This window comes from Sarcophilus harrisii, chromosome 3 (assembly GCF_902635505.1).
Source record: "Sarcophilus harrisii chromosome 3, mSarHar1.11, whole genome shotgun sequence".
In the NCBI taxonomy this organism is placed as follows: domain Eukaryota; kingdom Metazoa; phylum Chordata; class Mammalia; order Dasyuromorphia; family Dasyuridae; genus Sarcophilus; species Sarcophilus harrisii.
In genome coordinates, this window is record NC_045428.1 from 203,719,648 (window position 1) to 203,739,870 (window position 20,223).

Sequence of the window (20,223 nt, forward strand, 5' to 3'; positions counted from 1 at the left end):
TTAATCTACATCATGGGGAAGGGGAAAAGAGAGAGGAAAATTTGAAACACAAGGTTTTTGCAAAGGTGAATGTGGAAAACTCTTTGCATGTATTTGTAGAAAAAATAAAGTGCTATTAAAAATGGGAAAAAAAGCAGGTTGGAATTGTGGAGATTTTTGAATATTCATATAAGAAATTTATAAATTTATCATTTAGGCAGTGGGAAAGTAGTACAAGATGGATTAGAAAAGGGAGAGATAATTGAGGCAAAGAGACGAACTAGCAAGATATTTTAATTGGGCGAGTTAAAAGTGATGAGGGAGTCTGCTACAGTCAGTAAAAAGGAGTACATCAATCACCAGGGTATTTTCTATCAATCAACAGGACTTAAATGGCAACCGATAGTATTTGAAGAAGAAGAAGAAGAAGAAGAGAAGGAAAGAAGAGTAAAAGATGACTACTAAAATTAAAAGCCTGAATAACTAGGAGAATGATGGTACATCAAACAAAAAAAAAGGGGGGGGGGGAGAAAAATTAGATTTGATGGGGACAGTGATCTTGGTGACTTATATTATGGGCATATTATCATCACTAAATACACCTGATATATCCACCTGAAGATGTCATATAGCCAATTAGAAGTTTGAGACCAGATTTCAGGGGAGAGGAGAAAGGCAAATATAGAATTTTGAAAGTTATCTACATTGTTTAGTCATTTTCAGTCACATGACTCTTCATGAACCATTTTGGGGTTTTCTTGGGAAAGACACTGGAGTGATTTACCATTTCCTTCTCCAGCTCATTTAACAAATGAGGAAACTGAGGCAAACAAGGTTAAGTGACTTGCCAGAGTCACACAGATAGTAAGTGTCCGAGCCATATTTGGTCTTCTTGACCCCAGGAGCAAGTAAAAAGAGAAAAGAGACACTAGTGAATAATTTGTTTTAACCACACAAACTTTTATGTGGATTGCCAAATTAGAAAATAAAGATAACATTGCACAGTATGAATAACATCACCATCAGTGAAAATGAGATATTAACAATTTGGCATCCAAACAAGAAGCAGCTGTCCTTTATCTACAGCTAGAAAAGATAAATCTAGATAAGACTCCCTTCACTTCAATCCATTTTGGACCAAAAAAAAAAAAAAAAAGACACAAAACATTATTCCTTTGAAAGACAGCCATAGCCTCATTTCAGCATTTCTAATGGGATTACAAAATCAAATACAGAGCCAAATTTACAGCCCTACTGTCCTCATTCCCAGATCACTTAACAAAAAAGCTTAAGAAGGTTATTCTGTCCCAAAATGGCATTAATATTTTCTATCTCTCAGAGGTACAAAGCCAATTCATCTATTTACATCTTATGTCACAATTGGGCCTTTTAGCGAAGTCTCTGTGGAAAATTCATGCCTTGAAAACTTAGGAAGATGGGCCCATTTTTATGTTTGGTGAAACAAAAAAAGAATGAGAATGATAATTTAGGACAGCAAAGTCTGAATGTCTGTAGTCCTATAATTCCTAGCCAACTTTCATTTTTAAAACAAAGTACCTAAGATTAACATGAGCATAAACATGAGTCATATCCCTTCTCCCCGCTGTGAAGAACATACCTAAACAGGCTGCAGCTCCCACCATTGCATAAAGTCCAGGAGTGACACAGTCTGCCCCAGGTCTGCACCAGTTCCTGAAGATGATCCAGTCATGGTGGTGGTAAGCCAGCTGTTCTACTCCTATCCCCACCATTCTGCCCGCCATGGCTCCCACAGCCATGCTGGGAATGAAAAGGCCTGAAGGGATCTCCAATGAAACACAGAAAAAACAAAGGCATAAGATATGGGGATTAGAATGGCCTACATATCCCAGAAGCTTTGGCGATCTATTCCAACCAGCAAAATCTACAAATTACAATTTGACTCATAGTATTATTATCTGAATTTAAGAAAATGATAGAAAAAATGTTAATAATTCAGATTAAACCTAAAAATGTATCCTACACATCTTTCCTACCCCTAACCCTCAATTTGATGTTTAACATTTAGGAACATGCCCCTCATAACAATCAAACTATTATATGGTTATAATTAGGAGGAAGCATAATCACAACTTTCTTCTTTTTAATCTTAGAGGGAGATGGGGAGGGAGAAGAGGGTGAGGGAGAGAGAACAAAACAGAACAGAAGAGAGGAAAAGGGGGAAAAAGAGACAGAAACAGAGAGATGGAGAGAGGAAAAGGGAGAATATAAGTCAGAGAGGAAGAGAAAGAGAAAAGGAAACAGAAAAAGAATATTTTGTTAAGTCAACATAAAAAGTAAACAATTTTCAGCTTGTTAAAGCAGTTGCATAATATTAAATACAATTCCCATTTAGGAACTAAAAGACCTTTGGAAATCTTTTTTAGCTCTAGACTTAAGACATAATAATAATAACAACAATACAACCAACAAATATTCATTAAATACCTACCATCTGCCAAGTACTATTCTACCTGTTAAGAAATACACAGACAAAATTGATAAAGTCCCTACCTTTAAGGAGCTTACAGTTACATCCTAAACATACACAAAGTAAAAATAAAGTGATTTCAGAGGAAAAGCACTAGTGGCTGAGGAAATCAAGAATGGCCTCATTGTAGACAATGACCCTTTATTTAGGCTTTGAAAGAAGCAAGTGATTCTAAGAGTAGGAGATGAGGAAGGAAAGAGTGTATTCCAGCTTACAGAATGCACCTTATTTAAGCTCTGACATAAGTTTTCCTAGAAATAACCATGTGAAACTGGAGATATTTATGCTTTTATAGATATTTTTCCTGTGTTTCATAGATGAGAAATAGAAGTTCAAAGAGTATTTCCAACAATGTCACTGAACTAGTGAGTGGCAGGGCCAAGCCTCAAAGTGAATTTTTCAGACTTCAAGACCAATGCCCTTTCCATTATAACTGATTTCTAATATTTTCAAAATGCACTACACAGCCCACAATTACCTTGAAAGAAGAGATTTTCACTTTCATTTCCTCTTCTTCAATATCTCTGATTTGCTTGTTAGGGATTACAGAAGTGATAAACTCAACTGCAAATAACATGTAGAAATGAGCCTCTGACATAAGAGATTTTCTGCTATTTTATCTCTCTCCTTTCTGTGTCATTTAGAATGGATTTTAAAATTAAATGTCAAGCACAGCATGTAAAAGAAAAGGGCGGGGAGAACCCACTAACTGCTCACAGGTGAAATAAAAAAACCCATCCTTTTTCTCAGCAGTTTTCCATCTTCCAAAATGCTTTAAAAATATTAATTCTCTTTAATACACCGCCACTTAACCTTAGTTAAAAGTCCTAATTGCTCCAGCCTGTCAGTTTTTCCTACAATATTCTGAACATTTTAGAGATAGGGTTACAAGAAACAAATATGCCATATAAGTAAAAGAAATCGTGGGAATTTTTTTTTATTGGGGGAAGGAAGGATGCTAATTATTACTGTAATATTAAATGTTTTAGTTTCTTTATAAAGTTAAAATATATTCAAGATAGTTTGTTATTGATGTTATTGATTAATGATGTATTATAAAATAAACTAGATTCTATGCTTATTTGTTTTTCTTTAAATTTTGAGACTGCTTTTGACCTTTGTTCATGAGTCATCTTTTTCATTATTCCTTTGCTGATCTTAATCAATGCACTAAAAAGTAAACAGGCCTAGCAGTTAATAGCAGCTGTCATTGACTCCTTATCTCTGATCCCTAAAGCTAGGGGCACTTTAGAGGAAATGATGCCCTTTATGGCTGTTCACCTTGTTCTGTGTTTATTTCATCCCTGGCGAGTCAAAAGAAAGGTTAGTATCTTCTCTCAGGAAGCCTCTGCTCAAAAAACATGCTATCATTCATTCTTATATAGAAGTCTAAGAAATGAGTCCCTTGGATGTAAGAAGATTAATCCTCTAAAGCCTTCAGTCAGCCACTTAATCAAATGTACCAGCCTTCCCCCCCCCCAAAAAAAAAAGAAAAAGAAAAGAAAAAGCTCTTGTTTGACTTTCACACACTCAAATCAACTTGATTTTTTTTTTTTTTTGGCCTATAGGAAACAATGCACAAAAATAGACTTGAAAGAGAATGATAAAATTCAATTCCATTGTCTGACAAAAGAAAAACAAAGTTCTTTCACTAAGTCTGTCTCTTTATGGAATTGTTAGAAGTTCACTCTGGGCAGATTTTAACAAAAGGGCTCTGAAAAACAGAAAACTGTTTTCTCAAGGGAACAATTAAAATGCATTCTCTGGGGACAGTTGTTCACACCCAATGCTCTCTAGGGATTCCTAGCAGCCAGGAAGTAACTTAGCTCAAACTCCCTTAATACAGACCTAGCCTACATTAAGAGTTTTAGTACATTAGTTTTTGGCTGTGGTAAGGCGTGGAATAATAAGGAGATTAAAAAAAGCAAATACAGCCTCAACATATATCCCGGAGATGAAAGAAAGAGGAAGAGGAACCATATGTACAAAAATATTTATAGCAGCTCTTTTTATAGTGACAAAGAAAAAGTGGAAACTAAAGGGATGCCCCTTCGGAGAATGGCTGAACAATTATGGTATATGAGGGTAATGAAATACTACTGTGTTATACAAAAAAATCAAAGAGATAGTTTTAAGGAAACCTGAGAGCAGGTTTGTTTGAACTGATTCAACAATGAACAGAACTGCAAGAGCAACAATACAGTAAAAACTTTGAAAGACTTAAGAACTCTGATCAATACAGTAAGCACTCTTTATTCCAGAGGATTTATAATAAAGCATGATGATACCCACCTCCTGAAAGAGGTGCAATAAACTCAAGCCATAAAAAATAACATCTGTTTCTTGGACATGGTCAATGCAGAAATTTGTTTTACTTGATTATAAGTATTCTTTTTATAAGTGTTACATTTTCTTCTCCCTCTTCCTCCAAAACTTTCCTCCCCACTCCTCCTGGTGGGGAAGAGTAGTGGAACGTAGCAATAGGAGCTAGAAAGACTGGAATAGATCAATTTATATCTTAAAGGATGTAAGGCTTTTAGTAGCTTCAAGTTATTATATAACATAATGTTATACTATATATTATAATTATATTATTATGTTAATCATTAATCATATAATATACTTATTATAATTGCAATTATAATATATAACATAATGTATATAATATATATTTAATATAATTATGTTATATAAACATGGAACTATTTCTTCTTTATTTTTAAATCCACAACATTGCATAATGCCTAGCAAACAGTAAGCACTTGATAAATGCTTTTTGAATTGGATAGAATATAATCATGTTAGCATTGACCTTTTACTAGGCTTTAACTGATAAAAGTGACTCCATGTCCAAAAACTGATTGATTTACATATATTTTGGGAAATTCCTAGATAGTCAACAACTGTGGTTCAGCTACATTTAAAATTAGGAATGCAAAAATTAGCAAATTTCTTCTAATCCAGATGTGTAAGACAGTAAACTTAACAAATCACTGTGTCCTTGTGGCTGATTAGGGGATTCACAGTTCAGACCACCCAATGATTGACTAATCCTAAGGTCCTTATACCATTGAGAACCTGTGAATCTGTCCAATGACAACAATCAGATATAAGTGCAGAAATCCAGGTGATCTGGGCCCAAAATACACCTGAACCACTGTATCACTGTGGCCTTCAGAAGGGACACACACACACACACACACACACACACACACACACACACGATCAACAAAATGCCTTACTTGTGATCATTTGGGCACTTATGCTGATTCATTTATGTTCCTCAAGTGAGCATTTATGTTCCTTATCAGTATCTCTCCTCACTATGATTTCCTGACAAACTATTAAATCATGCAATATTTTAGAGCTGGAAGATCATCAAGTTTAATCTCCTCATCTTTTTAGGAGATATTTCTTGTGATGTGTGCCTAAAAGGTAAATAACCCTGACTAAGGAAACAAAGGAAATCTATGAAAAATTTTTAACAGAAGCCATTATTTTCTTCATCTGAAACACAGAAAAATTATTACTTGATTCTTATATCAGGTAAAGACATTGTACTAGATGCCTTCTAAGGTTTCCCATAACTCTAAGAGGCTATGATTCTGTACCTCTAATTTCTGCCTCTATTACTGAAAGTTTGAGGAAAACTTTTTTAAGAGTGGGAGAGCTGTATTTTTTGTTTTTTAGGGGGATTGTTTTGTTTTGCTTTTTACCAAGATGTTTCAACCAGATTTGAATTCTTCTTTTTCTCTAATGGTGATCATAACCCACTAACATCATCACTCTAAATCTTAAACAATTTGAGCTTTCCTCTCACAAGAAACATCTATGTGGCTTTTAAAAGTATAGTTCAGTAATGACTAAAAGATAACCCACTAACATCATCATTCTAGATCTTGTACAATTTGAGTTTTCCTCTCACAAGAAATATCTGTGGCTTTTAAAAGTATAATTCAGCAACTAACAATAAACATTCACTAAGAGATAAGATAAATACAGTTTAGTTTCTTCTACCAGGTACCATGTCAATCAGGAGTTATCTCAGTTCTAATTATGTTTCTTTTCCCTCTTTGTATATTAGACAGCTAACCCAGACATTTCAGGTTGGTCACTATTTTGCGTCCTCCCCCCTTACCTTCATGCCAAAAGTAAATATTGTAATGATGATTTTGAAGATGAGGGCTAAAGCCAGCTGCCACATTGCAGTATAAACCCCGGGCCCAGCTGGTCTATCAGGAATGTCATCAACAGGTCTGGTCATATTGGGGTCATTGATGTAATCACAGAGCTGGGAGGACTCCAAAGCTCCACAGTCGTTGAACAGCTCCGAGATGAGCTCACTGGTGCTCTGGCGAGTGTATGGGTTAGGGTAGGCAATTATGGCAGTGATGGCTGTCACCACAATGACCTCCAGCACGGGATACTTTCCTAGCTGTGTGGTCTTCCGTCTTCGACACCAGGCAATGTTACAGCGAATAAAAAGGGTCCCCCAGAGACCTCCAAAGACACCAAGGAGGATGAAGGGGAAGAGTTCAGCCATGTACCAGGGCGTGTGGTATTCTACATAAAAAAGAACCAGACGGCTGTTCCCAAAGGGATTGATGGACCTCAGTGTGAAAGCAGCCACCAGGGCAGCAAAAAATGACCTCCAGAGAGTTTTTAAAGGAAAGTAGTAACTGACCTGAAACAAATAAACAGACATAATTAGGGGTTAGCCAGGAGAGAGGTAAAATTTGCATCTCAGAACAATACGCATAATGATAAGATGGAAATGAAACTAGATTAGAATCATGACAAATAAGTTCTAGGCCCGCAATTTTCACAAAGTGGCTATGTTACCATAGGCAAATTTATTTTCATATTTACGTATATATTTTTATTTTTAATATCTTAGTTAATAATATATAGTATATATTATTTATTTTTATATATTCTATAAATATGAATTTATATTATTCAGTTGTTATTGTTCAATCATTTCAAAAATGTTTGATTCCTTGTGACCCCATTCTTGGCAAAAATTACTAGAGTGCTAATATATATTATATATTATTTATTTATATATATTATGTAAATATAAATTTATATTATTTGGTTGTTATCATTCAATAATTTCAATAATGTCTGATTCTTTCTGACTCCATTCTTGGCAAAAATACTAGAGTGCTAATATATAATATATATTATTTATATATATTATGTAAATATAAATTTATATCATTTGGTTGTTATTATTCAATCATTTCAATAATGTTTGACTCTTTGTGACCCCATTCTTGGCAAAAATACTAGAGTGCTAATATATAATATATATTACTTATTTATATATTTTAATAATATAAATTTATATTATTTTGTTTAATTTAATTGTTTAATCATTTCAATAATGTTTGATTCTTTGCAACCCCATTCTTGACAAAAATACTAGAGTGGTTTGACAATTTCTTTCTCTACCCATTTTACAGATGAGAAACTGAGGCAAATACAGTTAAGGGACTTGCCCAGAGTCACACTAGTGTCTGAGACCAGTTGAACTCAGGTCTTCCTGTTTCCATCCTCTCTACTGTGCCACCTGTGCTATTCACATTTAGTCAAATACTTTGAACAAATAACTTCACCTCTCTTTAACTCAGTTTCCTCATAAGTAAAATGAACAAGATGGACTAAGTGATTGCTAAGGTCTCCCAAACTCTAATATTTTGTGGTTTATCCTAGTATTTATATTCAAATGCTTATCACTCAAAAAAATATTATAAGCCCCAAACACAACAATCAATTGACTAATTTAATTTTAGACATAAGTAAGATACATCAACAAAAACATTTAAATGAACTTAATCAAATCTATATAACAGGAAATTTTTATTAAGTTTCTAAGTTCTGTTTTGTTTTTTATCTGATTCATTACCATCTTGAAAAGAGTAAAATTAAAAGGGAGAGTAACAACCACTGTTTAGTTATGAAGTATGAAAGCAATCCCCAGGATTTATTCTAAGAGTAAGAAAAAGAAAAACTTAAATTCTAAAAAAATATTTCATTATGGATAAAGGAGAGTTGTTTTTTGTTTTCTTCAAGTGAACCCTTGTATAACAGCAAAATTCTTAAAATGAAAAAAAAAAAGATATAATTTGGTTGATGACCTACAACCAGCCTCTGTATTACTTTAATTTAAGCCCAGAAAAGTCAGAAGTGTATTCCATTGTTCCAACAATTATAAAAAACATTTGATAAAACCACTCCACCCTTCTGTCCCCCCTCCTCCAAAACTATTAATCCTCTAAATTGTTTATTCTTACCTCTTCAAGACTGAAAAGTACACCCCCAATTGGGGCACCAAAGGCAACAGAGACCCCAGCAGCCGCTGCAGCTGAAAGTACCTACAATGCAAATATTTACATATAAGTGCCAAGTTCATCAGTGAAACAGCTGTGAAGAGGGAGAATGAACTACCCAGGAAAGCTGAGCTACTTACCTCCCTTCTCTTTCCCTCATTCTTGCTATACTTGGAAAACAGGCTACTGAAGAAGTTACCACAGCAACAAGCTACATGTACTAAAGGGCCTTCTTTTCCAAGGCTTAGGCCAGAAGATACCACCAGGACTAGAGTAACAGTTTTGATTAAGAGCGTCCACTTTCCCAAGTAGCCTCTTATAATAAAACCACTCAAGATAGTCTTTATCTGAAAGACAGAAAGGAGGAAAAGTTGAATAAGAAGATAATAAAATTCTAAAATTAGAAAAAAAAATTAACTTAGAGAAATAGGTTTGCTTTTTGAAATTACTGAATCAAAAAGTAAAAATGGCATTATAATTGCACGTAGAAATTGCTTGCATCCTTAAAAAAATAGGTTTTTTTCACATGGCAGTTTTTATGTATCATAATAAATAATAAATATTGAAATCTATGCTGCCTCCTATTTGTGTTTTGTATTGTATTATGTTGTATAATGTTAAAACATAAATACAGGGATAAGAATTGGATCTACCAGTGATTTCTTTGACACTGGGAATGCCCCTTATCCATGTAGGTCTGAACCTTTACTGAAATGTAAAATCTCAGAAATTGTGTAGGACCACAAGAAAGTAAATAATTTGGACAAGGTCAGTATCAATCAGAAATCTTTCTATCTTTGAGGTTACCTCTCTGTTACTTACTTACGCTACCTAACATAATGAAATTAAAATCTAAATGTAATAATACCAAAATCAATACTTCACTCATATCACCTTCAATGTAATGTCTAGAACATGACTGCTTTAAACACTGTAATTTTTTTATTGTCAAAAATATGTAAATAATTTATCTAATAATGTTCTCCTAGCAACTATATGTAGGGTATAAAAATTTCTCATTGTTTACATTAATAACCCTAATGCTAGTAAAATCTTATTGAATAAGGCTTTGATAGTGGGTAGATTCTTTTTATTTCATTGTTTTGCTATGTTGACCTCAGTTACTAAGGGCAAATTAATAAGCTATTTTCTTTAAACTCAACATATGTCTTTCCTTTACACATTCAGTAGTATTTCAACTGGAACTAAAATAATACTTCTCTGGAGAATGGGTTTTACATATTGAAGTACTTATCCCCAAACTTAATTGTCTTTGAGCATAGTCACTAAAAATGATAAAATGAACTTCTTTCATAATAGCCACATTTACTTAGTGCAAAATACTTTAACAGGTTCTCTCACTTGATCCTCAGAATGACATTGTGAAGTAGGTACTATTATTACCCCGCCCCCATTTTACTACTGAGAAAACTGAAGCTGAAAGTAATTAAATGACTTGCCCAGTGCTATTTGTGTTAAATATTATTGAGTCCAAAATTCAATAACCTTATTCACTGTAGCACATAACTGTTTCTGCATTGATATCCTTCTCAGCTATTTGCTGAGATAAAGAAGTTTATATGAAGTAGATTTTTTTCAATATTAGATATTCTCACTAATAATTTAAAGATTAACTTTCACATTAAAAGATAAATTTAGCCTGTGTACCAGTGAGCCAATGTGAATCCACATGTGGTCAATGAGGGTGTGACCAATGTCTCTGCAATTTTGTAAAATATGAACATAGAATTTCATCATCACTGTCTGGAACTATTTACATCACGTAAACAAAATGTCTTTTGCACTCCCAGCCCATCAATTTTTTCCTGTAGTATTTTTAAGTCTCTTTTGACTATTGGAGAAAGTAATATTAAAAAGGATCACCATAAATTCATGCTATGTAATCTCATGACTATATAGTTAACAATTTTTATTCATTGATTGATTGCTAATCTCAGTCCCCAAGGTGGCCATCCCAAACCTTTCTCCCATTTCTTAAGACCCCAATTCCATCCCATCCCTTTCTTTCTCAACATCTGACCTCGCCCTCCATTTTCTTGAAAAGACTGGACACATTCATTGTGAATTCTGTAATCTATTTACTGTAAGATTTTTCTATGCCCATAAATCCCTCTCCTCCTTCCGTTCTGTAAGAAGATGAGATGTGTCGTCTTCTTGTGAAGGCAAAATCTTCTAGTTAAGTCCTTAATCTCTTTCTTTCCCCATCTTCTATAAAAATCTAACTTTAATGCATATCCCTCTTACATCTAAGGTCTTCCTCTCTTTTCCCCATGGACAAACATTTTTCAAGTCTCCCTTAATTCCTCCTCCCCCACCAAAAAATGTCCCTTCACTCAGTTACTATCTTAAATATCTCTTCCCTTCTCTGCTAAACACCTAAAAAAATTCATCCATAATATTTTCTTATTACCCAGTAGTTCTCCTTCTATCCCCATTTACTATATTGAAGCAGAAGACTTTCCAAAGTCATCAACATCCTAATTTCCAAATCTCATGACCAGTTATTTTCAAATTTCATCCTACTGTTGGGAAAAAGAATAAATCTAATGAAAAGAGAATTCAAATTGGAATAACAAATGGGTTTAAGCAAGTTATTTAATTGAGACTCAGTTTACTCACTTGTAAAATGAAGTGATTGAACTTGATTGGCCCTAAGGTTCTTTCCATCATTAAATCTATGATTCTGTACATTCCTACAGCCTTTCACAACACTGATCAACTCTCCCTTGTGACACTATCACCTCCTAAGTATTTTTTTGACATTACAATCTATTGGTTCTCTTCTTATCTGTCTTACTGCTCTGTCTCCAATATTGATTTGAATTATTTTTCCTGACTCCATGAGTATCCCATGGGGATCTATCCTAAGCTCTTTTATCTCCTCTCTTTATCTCCACCTGGTGATTTTTTCCACTCCCATATTTTTAAGTGTAATTTCTACATAGATGACTCCCAAATTAACATATGCAATCTTAATCTGTATTTTGAACTCCAGTCCCACATCATTGATGGCTAGATAATTCTATCTAAAAGTACCATTCAAACAGGAGTCCAATGCACAATTCATCTTTGTCATCCTTTCACAAATCTTTATTTCTTCACTTTTCCTTATTTCCACAAGCCTCTAGAATATCTCTTACAATCTCTTCCTTTCCACTTAAAATGATACCTCCCCAATTGAAGCCTTTATTATCCTTTGCCTGAACTATTATAATAGGAGTTTCACTCACAGGTTCTCCCCTCAGTAAGTCACCCTCTTGCACAATGGACAAAATAATCATCCTTATGTGACTATCACTTCTATTCTTTACCTAAAGGCAATTAACTGGTGATATAAGTTGATATATTGCCAGGCTTGGAGTCAGAAAGATCTGAATCCAAATCTAGCCTCAGACTGGACAAATCACTGATAATAATTGTATCCAACTCTCAGCACTGTCATGAGCATCAAATGAGATTTGTAAAGTTAACACAGTGCCTAGAACATCCTAAGTTCTTAATATATACTTGTTTTCTCCCTCTATCCCTTCCCTCTTTTTGTTCCTTGCTTCATTCTTCTTCTTTTCTTTATTTCCTTTTCTCAAAAGCCTTTAAACTCTTACTATTGCTTTGAGGCTTAAAAAAATATATCAAACCTTCTTAGCCTGCCACTTACAGCCCTAAAAAATCTGATTCCAAATAACCTTTCCAGTCTTATTCCATACTATTAATCCCCTCCCCATATATTCTGTGTTCTAGCCAAACCGAACTATCCCAGCTCCTACCTCCACACAATTGCACAGGTCATTCTCTCACATATAAAATGCATGCCCATTTATTGAAATCCTTCCCCTCCTTATAATGTACCTTGGCTGCCATCTTTTCCATAAAGCCCTTCTCCAATTTCCCTAGTAATCTCTTTCTCCTCCAATTTATATTGGAAACTCTAGATCTGTCTTTTGCTACATTACATTGCACACATTATCTATGTGTGGACTATCCTTATTAAACTGTAAGCTCCTTAAAAATACAAGGATTATTTTTTTAAATTTTTCTACTTCCACAGTTGAAACAGACCAAGTATATAAAAAGAAAGTCAATGCTGGATATATGTCAATTTTGAGGGTACAGAGAGATTTTTTCTCAAACTACCTGAAAGAAGGTAAGAAATAAAATAAATTGAAATGAATCAGATGATATTGCCATTGATTTAGTTGCCACAAAAACATCAAAAACAACTTTTTAACGAGTAGAACTAGGAGATCATTGTTCATGGCACCAACAAGATTATACGATGATCAATTCTGATGCTCTCTTCAACAATGAGATGATTCAGACCAGTTCCAATTGTTTAGTGAAACTAAGGCCATATAAAATGTTCAGCTAAAATGGACCCAGGGGAAGAACTTTGTTGAATCATCTTTTGATCATATCAATTCAAGCATAAAACAGTAGTATGTATTCTTCCCAATCTTCTAGCACCCCAAACTCCCCTATCTTACATTTTGTATATGTGTGTGTGTGTATCTTGTGCAGCAAGATAATTGTGTAAATCTGTATACATATATTGGATTTAACATATATTTCTACCATGTTTAACATATATTGGATTACTTGCCACATAGGGGAAGGAGTGGAGGAAGAGAGGGAATTTGGAATACAAGGTTTTGTATATATATATATATATATATATATATTTTAACAGAGTCCAAATGAAAGAGGAAATTCTCTAAAGGTAATATTTCCAGATAATACACTTGGCAAATAACATTGTGTTGATTGCATCAAGCCCCATATAATGTAATGCCTTCTTAAATGTGATTCCTAATCATTCAAAAAAATTGGGCAACATGGAATAAGGAGCAAACTACTGAGTTGGAGTTGGGAAAGCTTGGATTCATATTGTCCTTTAGATACCAGCTGTGTTTAAAAAAAAATTACTCTCAGCTTCAATTACCTCGTATGTAATATGGACCTAATAACTGCATCTGTCTAATATATATGGTATGAGCATCAAATGAGATATGTTAAGATCATAATTTCCAAATATGTTATAATCTTGTTAATACTATAAATTCACATGGGGCAGCTAGTTTGCACAGTGGACAGAGCATTAGTCCTGGAGTCAAGGGGACCTAAATTCAAATTTGAACACTTGACACTATATGACCGTAGGCAAATCATTCAACTCCAATTACTTCACACACATACAAAAAAAAAAAAAAAAAATACATAGGAAAAAAATACATAGATAGGGAATATTTATTACCCAAATTATGATGGATGAACAGTTCTTTAGCATTTCTAACTAGGACAGGCACTGCAAACACCTGATAAGCATCTTCTAGGCACAATGTAGAAATGATTATTTCCTGGGAGACATAATTCAAGTAAATGTCCTCAATGAAATTTCCAAATCTATTATTAAATGATTATATTGTATTTTAAGGATCTGACTGTTCTTGTGGCATAATTTGAAGGAGAAATACAATTTGGGGCAATATCACCATCAATTATCTGACTCATAACAGTAAGAGAATTTACCAGTACTTGTAAAATTCTATAAAATAATTTAATATAATTGTCTAATCAAACTAGAGAAAATGACACGTATTGCCAGAAGTCACCAACATCTTGTCAACTGCTAGACTGTGAATTTTAGCAAGGACTCAAATTCTGATTTTGTGTAATTAATTTCAAACCCTTCATAATATTTGTCAAAATTCTATTTCTTTTAAGAGGATTTGAGGACATCATCTGCAAATCCATAATAAACACATAAAGTACTATTCAAATGATTTGCTGTTTAATTTGAATTGATTTATCATGGCAACTGCTAGTGGATTAGCGCAATAGGAAAGAAAAACTAGACAACTCCATAATGCTGATTTTATTAATAAGTCTAAAGACTTAAGATAATTTGCTTTTGAATATGTCTTGGGCTGTTTATAAAGAGAATTAAATACTTTATTATTAGCACTGAATTATTAAGTATATAATATAATTGTATAACAAGATAATGCTAACTATCATTTGTATAGCACTCAGGTTTGCAAAGGGCTTTAATTTTGATAATTACATTGCAACAAATTTGATTTCCTTTGCAATCCTATGTATTTTATTTTATGCACTTAAAAATGTGATTCAGAGAAAAGTTCTATAGGTAAAAGGCTTTTGAGAGAAAAAAGATTAAGAACTCTTGAATTAGATGATAGATAATTTAGGAAGGATATATGAAATGTAAATTCTTCAACAGTATCATAATAGTATAACAATATAATGACAAGAGCTATCATTTGCATAGCACTTTGAGGTTTGCAAAGGGCTTTAATTTTGATAATTACATTACAATAAATTTGATTTCCTTTGCAATCCTATTATTTTATGTTATGCACTTAGACACGTGATTCAGAGAAGAGTTCTAGTTTTCAAAAGGCTTTTTAAGGGGAAAAAATTAAGAATTCCTGGATTAAATAATAATCTAGAAAGGAGATATGGAATGTAAATTCTTCAACAGAATGCAATCTTTGAAGGCAGGAATTGACTAGCACATAGTTAAGTGCTCTCTCAGCTCTTGATTCTAAGACACTAAGGTTTTGATGGGATTCTATTACATCTGAAAAAAAGCAAACAAACAAACTAGGATATTTATCTTTATCCATCACTTGGGAATTTTCCAAAACACTGAAATACCATTGAATACTTCTGAAAAATAATTTCTAAATATTCTTCAGAATTGTCTATATAAAATTTTGTGGTAAATCCATTTCTTCCAACAATTATTATTGCTAATAATGTTTTTCACTGACTCTCCCTAGTTCCTTTTCTTTTTTTAATTTACCTTTTTTTTTTGCTACATTTAAAGTTATGACCTGTCTTTTCCCTCTCTCCCCATTCCATACTAGAGAAGACCATCATCTTTCTCTGGAGGTAGATAGCATCTTCCTTCATAGATCTTTCATACTTACTAATTCCTTTTCTAAGATAAATACATGGAGAAACTAGTTCAAGAATTTTTCAGATAAGTGAGAATCTAAGAATTTATGAATTTCAGATGACATGGCCTCAGGAATATAGAGCATTTTGAAAACTCTAGTGATAAATACATCTTGAGTGATGGGAATGGTGCTGCTTTCAACCCACTGCCCTCAGTCATCATCCTAGGAAACATCCTGTAAAGAAGTTTTTATCCTATGTAATTATAAAAAAACTTTTTCTAGTAAAATTATGTTAGTCCTCAGTCAGTCCTGTCTTAAGAACGAAAATATGAGAAGCTGAACCAAAAATAATTTCCCATCTCTCCTGCCCATAAACCTGTAAAGATGCGGCTTGGTAACTGCTCCTCCAGATGCTGGAACTATAGCTACTGAAGGCCCAGGGGAAAGAGTTTTGTCACCAAAATCCTTGGCACCATCAATTGGTTCAAGATCAGCGACAATGACATTAAAGAAAAGGCATTAACATCAGTCTTGCTACTACACCCAAAGGACTGTGGAACTTTCTGATTTACAGTCAAAATATTCTACAAGTATTTTCTCTCTAATTAGAATGTGAACTCCTTGAAAGAAAGGATTGTCTGATTTTTCCTATTTGTATACCTCAATGCTTTGCACATGCTCAGTCAGTAAAACAATTATTAAGTACCTACTATGTGCCAGGCGCTGTTTTGCTGAGCAATGAGGATTCAAAGAAAGAGAAAATATGATCCCCATTCTTAAGGAACATATAGTCTAATTAGGGAGATAGCATATCAAAGACTAATTAGGGAGAAAACACACAAAAGACTAATTGGGGAGAAAACATACAAACAGCCATGTTTATATGCAGGATAAATATGAAATAATCAACAAAGGAAAAGTATGACTGGGGATTGGGATTAGGGACTGGAAAGGGCTTCCTATAGAAAATAGGATTTAAGCTGGGATTTGAAGGAAGAAACAAAGTCAGAAGGTAGAGAAAAGGAGGAAGAACATTCAGGATATTAGGGATAGCCAGTGAAAACACCCAAGAGTTGATAGGATGCTTTATCAAAGAACAAGCAAGAAAGCCAGTGTGCTTGATTATAGATTATTTGGTGACAGGAAGGTGTGAAGTGTAAAAAGACTGAAAAGGTGAGGGATGGGTAGGTTATAAAAGACTTTGAATGCCAAACATAATATTTTATATTTGATCTTGGAAGTGACACAAAACTACTGAAGTTTATTGCATAAGGGGGTGACATGGTCAGATCTGTATTTTAGGAAATTTACTTTGAAGATGGACTAGACTGGGGAGAGACTTGTGGCAAGATCAACCAGCAGGTTATTGCAATAATCCAGGTGCAACATGATAAGGATCTATACTAGGGTGATGGTTGTGTGACTGAAGACAAGGGGGATTGAGATATGTTGTGAAGATAAAATTAATAAGACTGGGTAACAGATTGGAAATGGAGGGGTGAGATAGAGTAACATTTAGGTTATAAGCCTGGATGGTGCCTTCAACAGTAATAAGATAATTTGGAATAGGGAAGACTACTAGTAATAAAAGTACATTTTAAAAGTAAATAAAAGTAATAAAAAATGAAAAGAGTTCCGTTTGGAACATAATGACTTTATAAGTTTGGAGATATAAGAAAAGGTCAACAGAGAGGTTAGGGCTGAATAAGAAGACGTGGGAATCATCTGCAGAGATGATAATTAAATCCACAGAGCTCATGACATCACCAAGAAAACTAGAAGAAAAAGCAAAGGACCCAGGACAGAGACCTATGGGTGACCCCAATTACTAGAATGACCTAGAAAAACATTAAACAAAACAGATTGAGAAAGAGTGATCAGGTACGTGGGAGAAAAATCAGCAAAGAGTAATATATCAAAAATCTAAAAAGAAAAATGTATCATGGAGAAGAGGATGATCAAAAAAGAAGGAAAAGGGAAGGGATTTCCAAGAATTAAGAAATAAAAGGGGAATTTCTCTGGGCAATATGGTAGTAGTTTATATATAAGTATATAGGTGAGTTGAACACTTACAACTTAAAAATTCAGTACATATCTATAGTTTGGTTCATATAATATTTCTTTGTACCTCTTTTCATCGGCATTATGAAAGCACCTTGAGTAAGAAACTTAATCCCTTAAATTGCACTTTTTCCTCACTTTGAGGGTTATTTTTTTTTTACCTTTCCATAAAAGCTTTGTCAAATATCCAAAGTTTCCTGCCACACTTAAATGTCAGGAGAGGTGGTTTATGGGCAGGAGAGATGGAGAAATTACTTTTAGTTATCATTCTCAGACAAAAGTTCAGCTTCTAATATTTTGGTTATCAAGACAGGACTATATCTGAGAGCTAACAAATGATTTTACTAGAAAAGGTTTTTTATAATTACATATGATAAAAACTGCAGGCACCAACTATGGCACAGGAAATTCAATTTAAAAAAAAAAAGGAATACATGGAATAAATTATCATGGAAGTAAAGATGTCACAAGAAATGCACAGAAAACTTCTGAATCACCCTGAGTGGATCCTTTGGTTTAAGCATCAAATCTATAGCAGAGGCTCCATAAGCAAGATGTAGTATCATACTTATTGCTAAAAATTTCCCATTTGATGGATAAGGGCTTGAAAAAGAGATTCTAACTGATTGTCTTTGTGAAAGGCAATGAAGTTGATAAATAGACAACCTTAAACTGAATATAGGATTCTAGTACCCAATAAGAGACAAAGCTACATTAAATCTTTGAAAAAAATGCACATATTTGGGGATAAAAAAAGAGAGAGGACCTCAATGAAGTAATGAATATAAAGATGGATAAGCCTTTTACATTCTTAACTGCTAAGAAACTAGCAGCTCACAGATCAAGTTATGGATGTACATGTATGTTGTAATCTCACAGACAGCTGGGGCTACAAACCCGTCTATAAAGGATTATATTTTTTATTCACCAGGCTTAGAATTCACTTTAGACTGGCTTATACTTTAATTTCATTAGTTTGGGAAAATTTGATTATGTCAGCTGAGAAAAGAGCATAAGAGTCTTCAAAATTAAAAGGTTGATAAGGGAACAAACTGGAGATTTAACAATTCAATTTTGTTGTGACTTAGTTATAGAAAGACCTTCAACAAAAATTATTAAATAATTTCCTTACAATTGTGTATGTACAACTACAAATATGTAGACTCCAGTGATACTACTGGGAAGCCAGAGGGGAATATTTTTATCAAAAAGTAGGTCCTGATTAGTGTGAATAAGAAATACCCCTAACTAGTTGCATCATTTGAATTCTCATAGCATATTTCCATTAGACTGGATTACCATATTTACATAATATTAATTTGAGTATGTGACCATTTCATAGGTTTTATTCATATCAATCGAATAGAAAAGTACATCAATATTCTACCTTAAAAAGGAGAGAAAAAAAGACTAATTCCAGGAAAGGTATGGGCACTAAAATAACACCAGAACACCTGGAAACCAGGTCTGTGGAAAAGGGAAGAAAGTACAAAGCGGAACTTTTAAAGAGGCAAATGTTCTAAAGAAGGGCATCAATATTTCCAGAAGAATTTTCATAAAAGGGGAGTAAGATCAAATAAACCAGTTGGCTCTCCATAAAACTAAACCAAAATGCAACAGATTGGCTTAAACTGAATTCAGTAAATGCCCTGTAAGACGAATAAATACCACTCTTTCACTCACCTTCACTCTCTACTGGCTCTTTCCCTATTGCTTACAAATATGTCTATTTTTATCTTATACGCTCAAAAAAATCTTCACTTGATTCATCCATTCTTGCTAGCTACTCTTTCCTATCTCTCTGATCTTTTATGGCTAAAATCCACTTCCTTTCATCTTATTCTCTTCTTAATTCTATATAATGTGGTTTCGATGTTTACATCACTCAACAGAAACTACTCTCTCCAAAGTTAATAATATTCTCTTGATTGCCAAATCTAATGGCCTTTTCTCAATTCTCATACCTCTTGACTACTTGGATGAGAAGTAGAATGTCCCTCCCAAGCTCATATTGCTCCTTAATTATGGGATTGGTAATATAAAAAGAGGAAGCCTTGAAATTATCCCTCCCTCCAAATCCACCCCAATTACAGCTACTCCCTAGTCCTAGTAGTATACTTTTCTTCCTCTCACCATTTTCTTCACTCCTTCCACCTCTTCCCCAATCAATAGATTTCATTATTCTCCTTACTCCAGAATCCATATTCTATATTCTTCAGTTTCAATTTTTTTGTTATTATTATTATTATTTCATAGCCTGGGTCTATTCATTTTTCTTTTTTCCCCCTCAAATCAAGGTGATTTTTACTTCAGTCCTTGCTTACCCAGAGACAATGGTAACTACATGTGAGCAGCTTTTCCCTACTAGTTATAGGTGAAAGAAAAGGAGTGTGCTTTACCT

At 33.8% G+C, this 20,223-nt stretch overlaps 1 protein-coding gene across 2 annotated transcripts in view; it reads right to left on the bottom strand.

The window, feature by feature from the left end:
* CLCN4 (chloride voltage-gated channel 4) overlaps nucleotides 1–20,223 on the bottom strand; it is a 105,807-nt gene that overhangs the window by 42,328 nt on the left and 43,256 nt on the right. For both annotated transcript variants that reach the window (XM_003765589.3, XM_031959007.1), the window contains 4 exons: nucleotides 8,964–9,170; nucleotides 8,788–8,868; nucleotides 6,627–7,172; nucleotides 1,598–1,784 (listed from right to left, as the gene is read on the bottom strand). In XM_003765589.3, coding sequence (XP_003765637.1) covers nucleotides 1,598–1,784; nucleotides 6,627–7,172; nucleotides 8,788–8,868; nucleotides 8,964–9,170 — 1,021 coding nt within the window. The remainder of the gene's footprint in view (nucleotides 1–1,597; nucleotides 1,785–6,626; nucleotides 7,173–8,787; nucleotides 8,869–8,963; nucleotides 9,171–20,223) is intronic.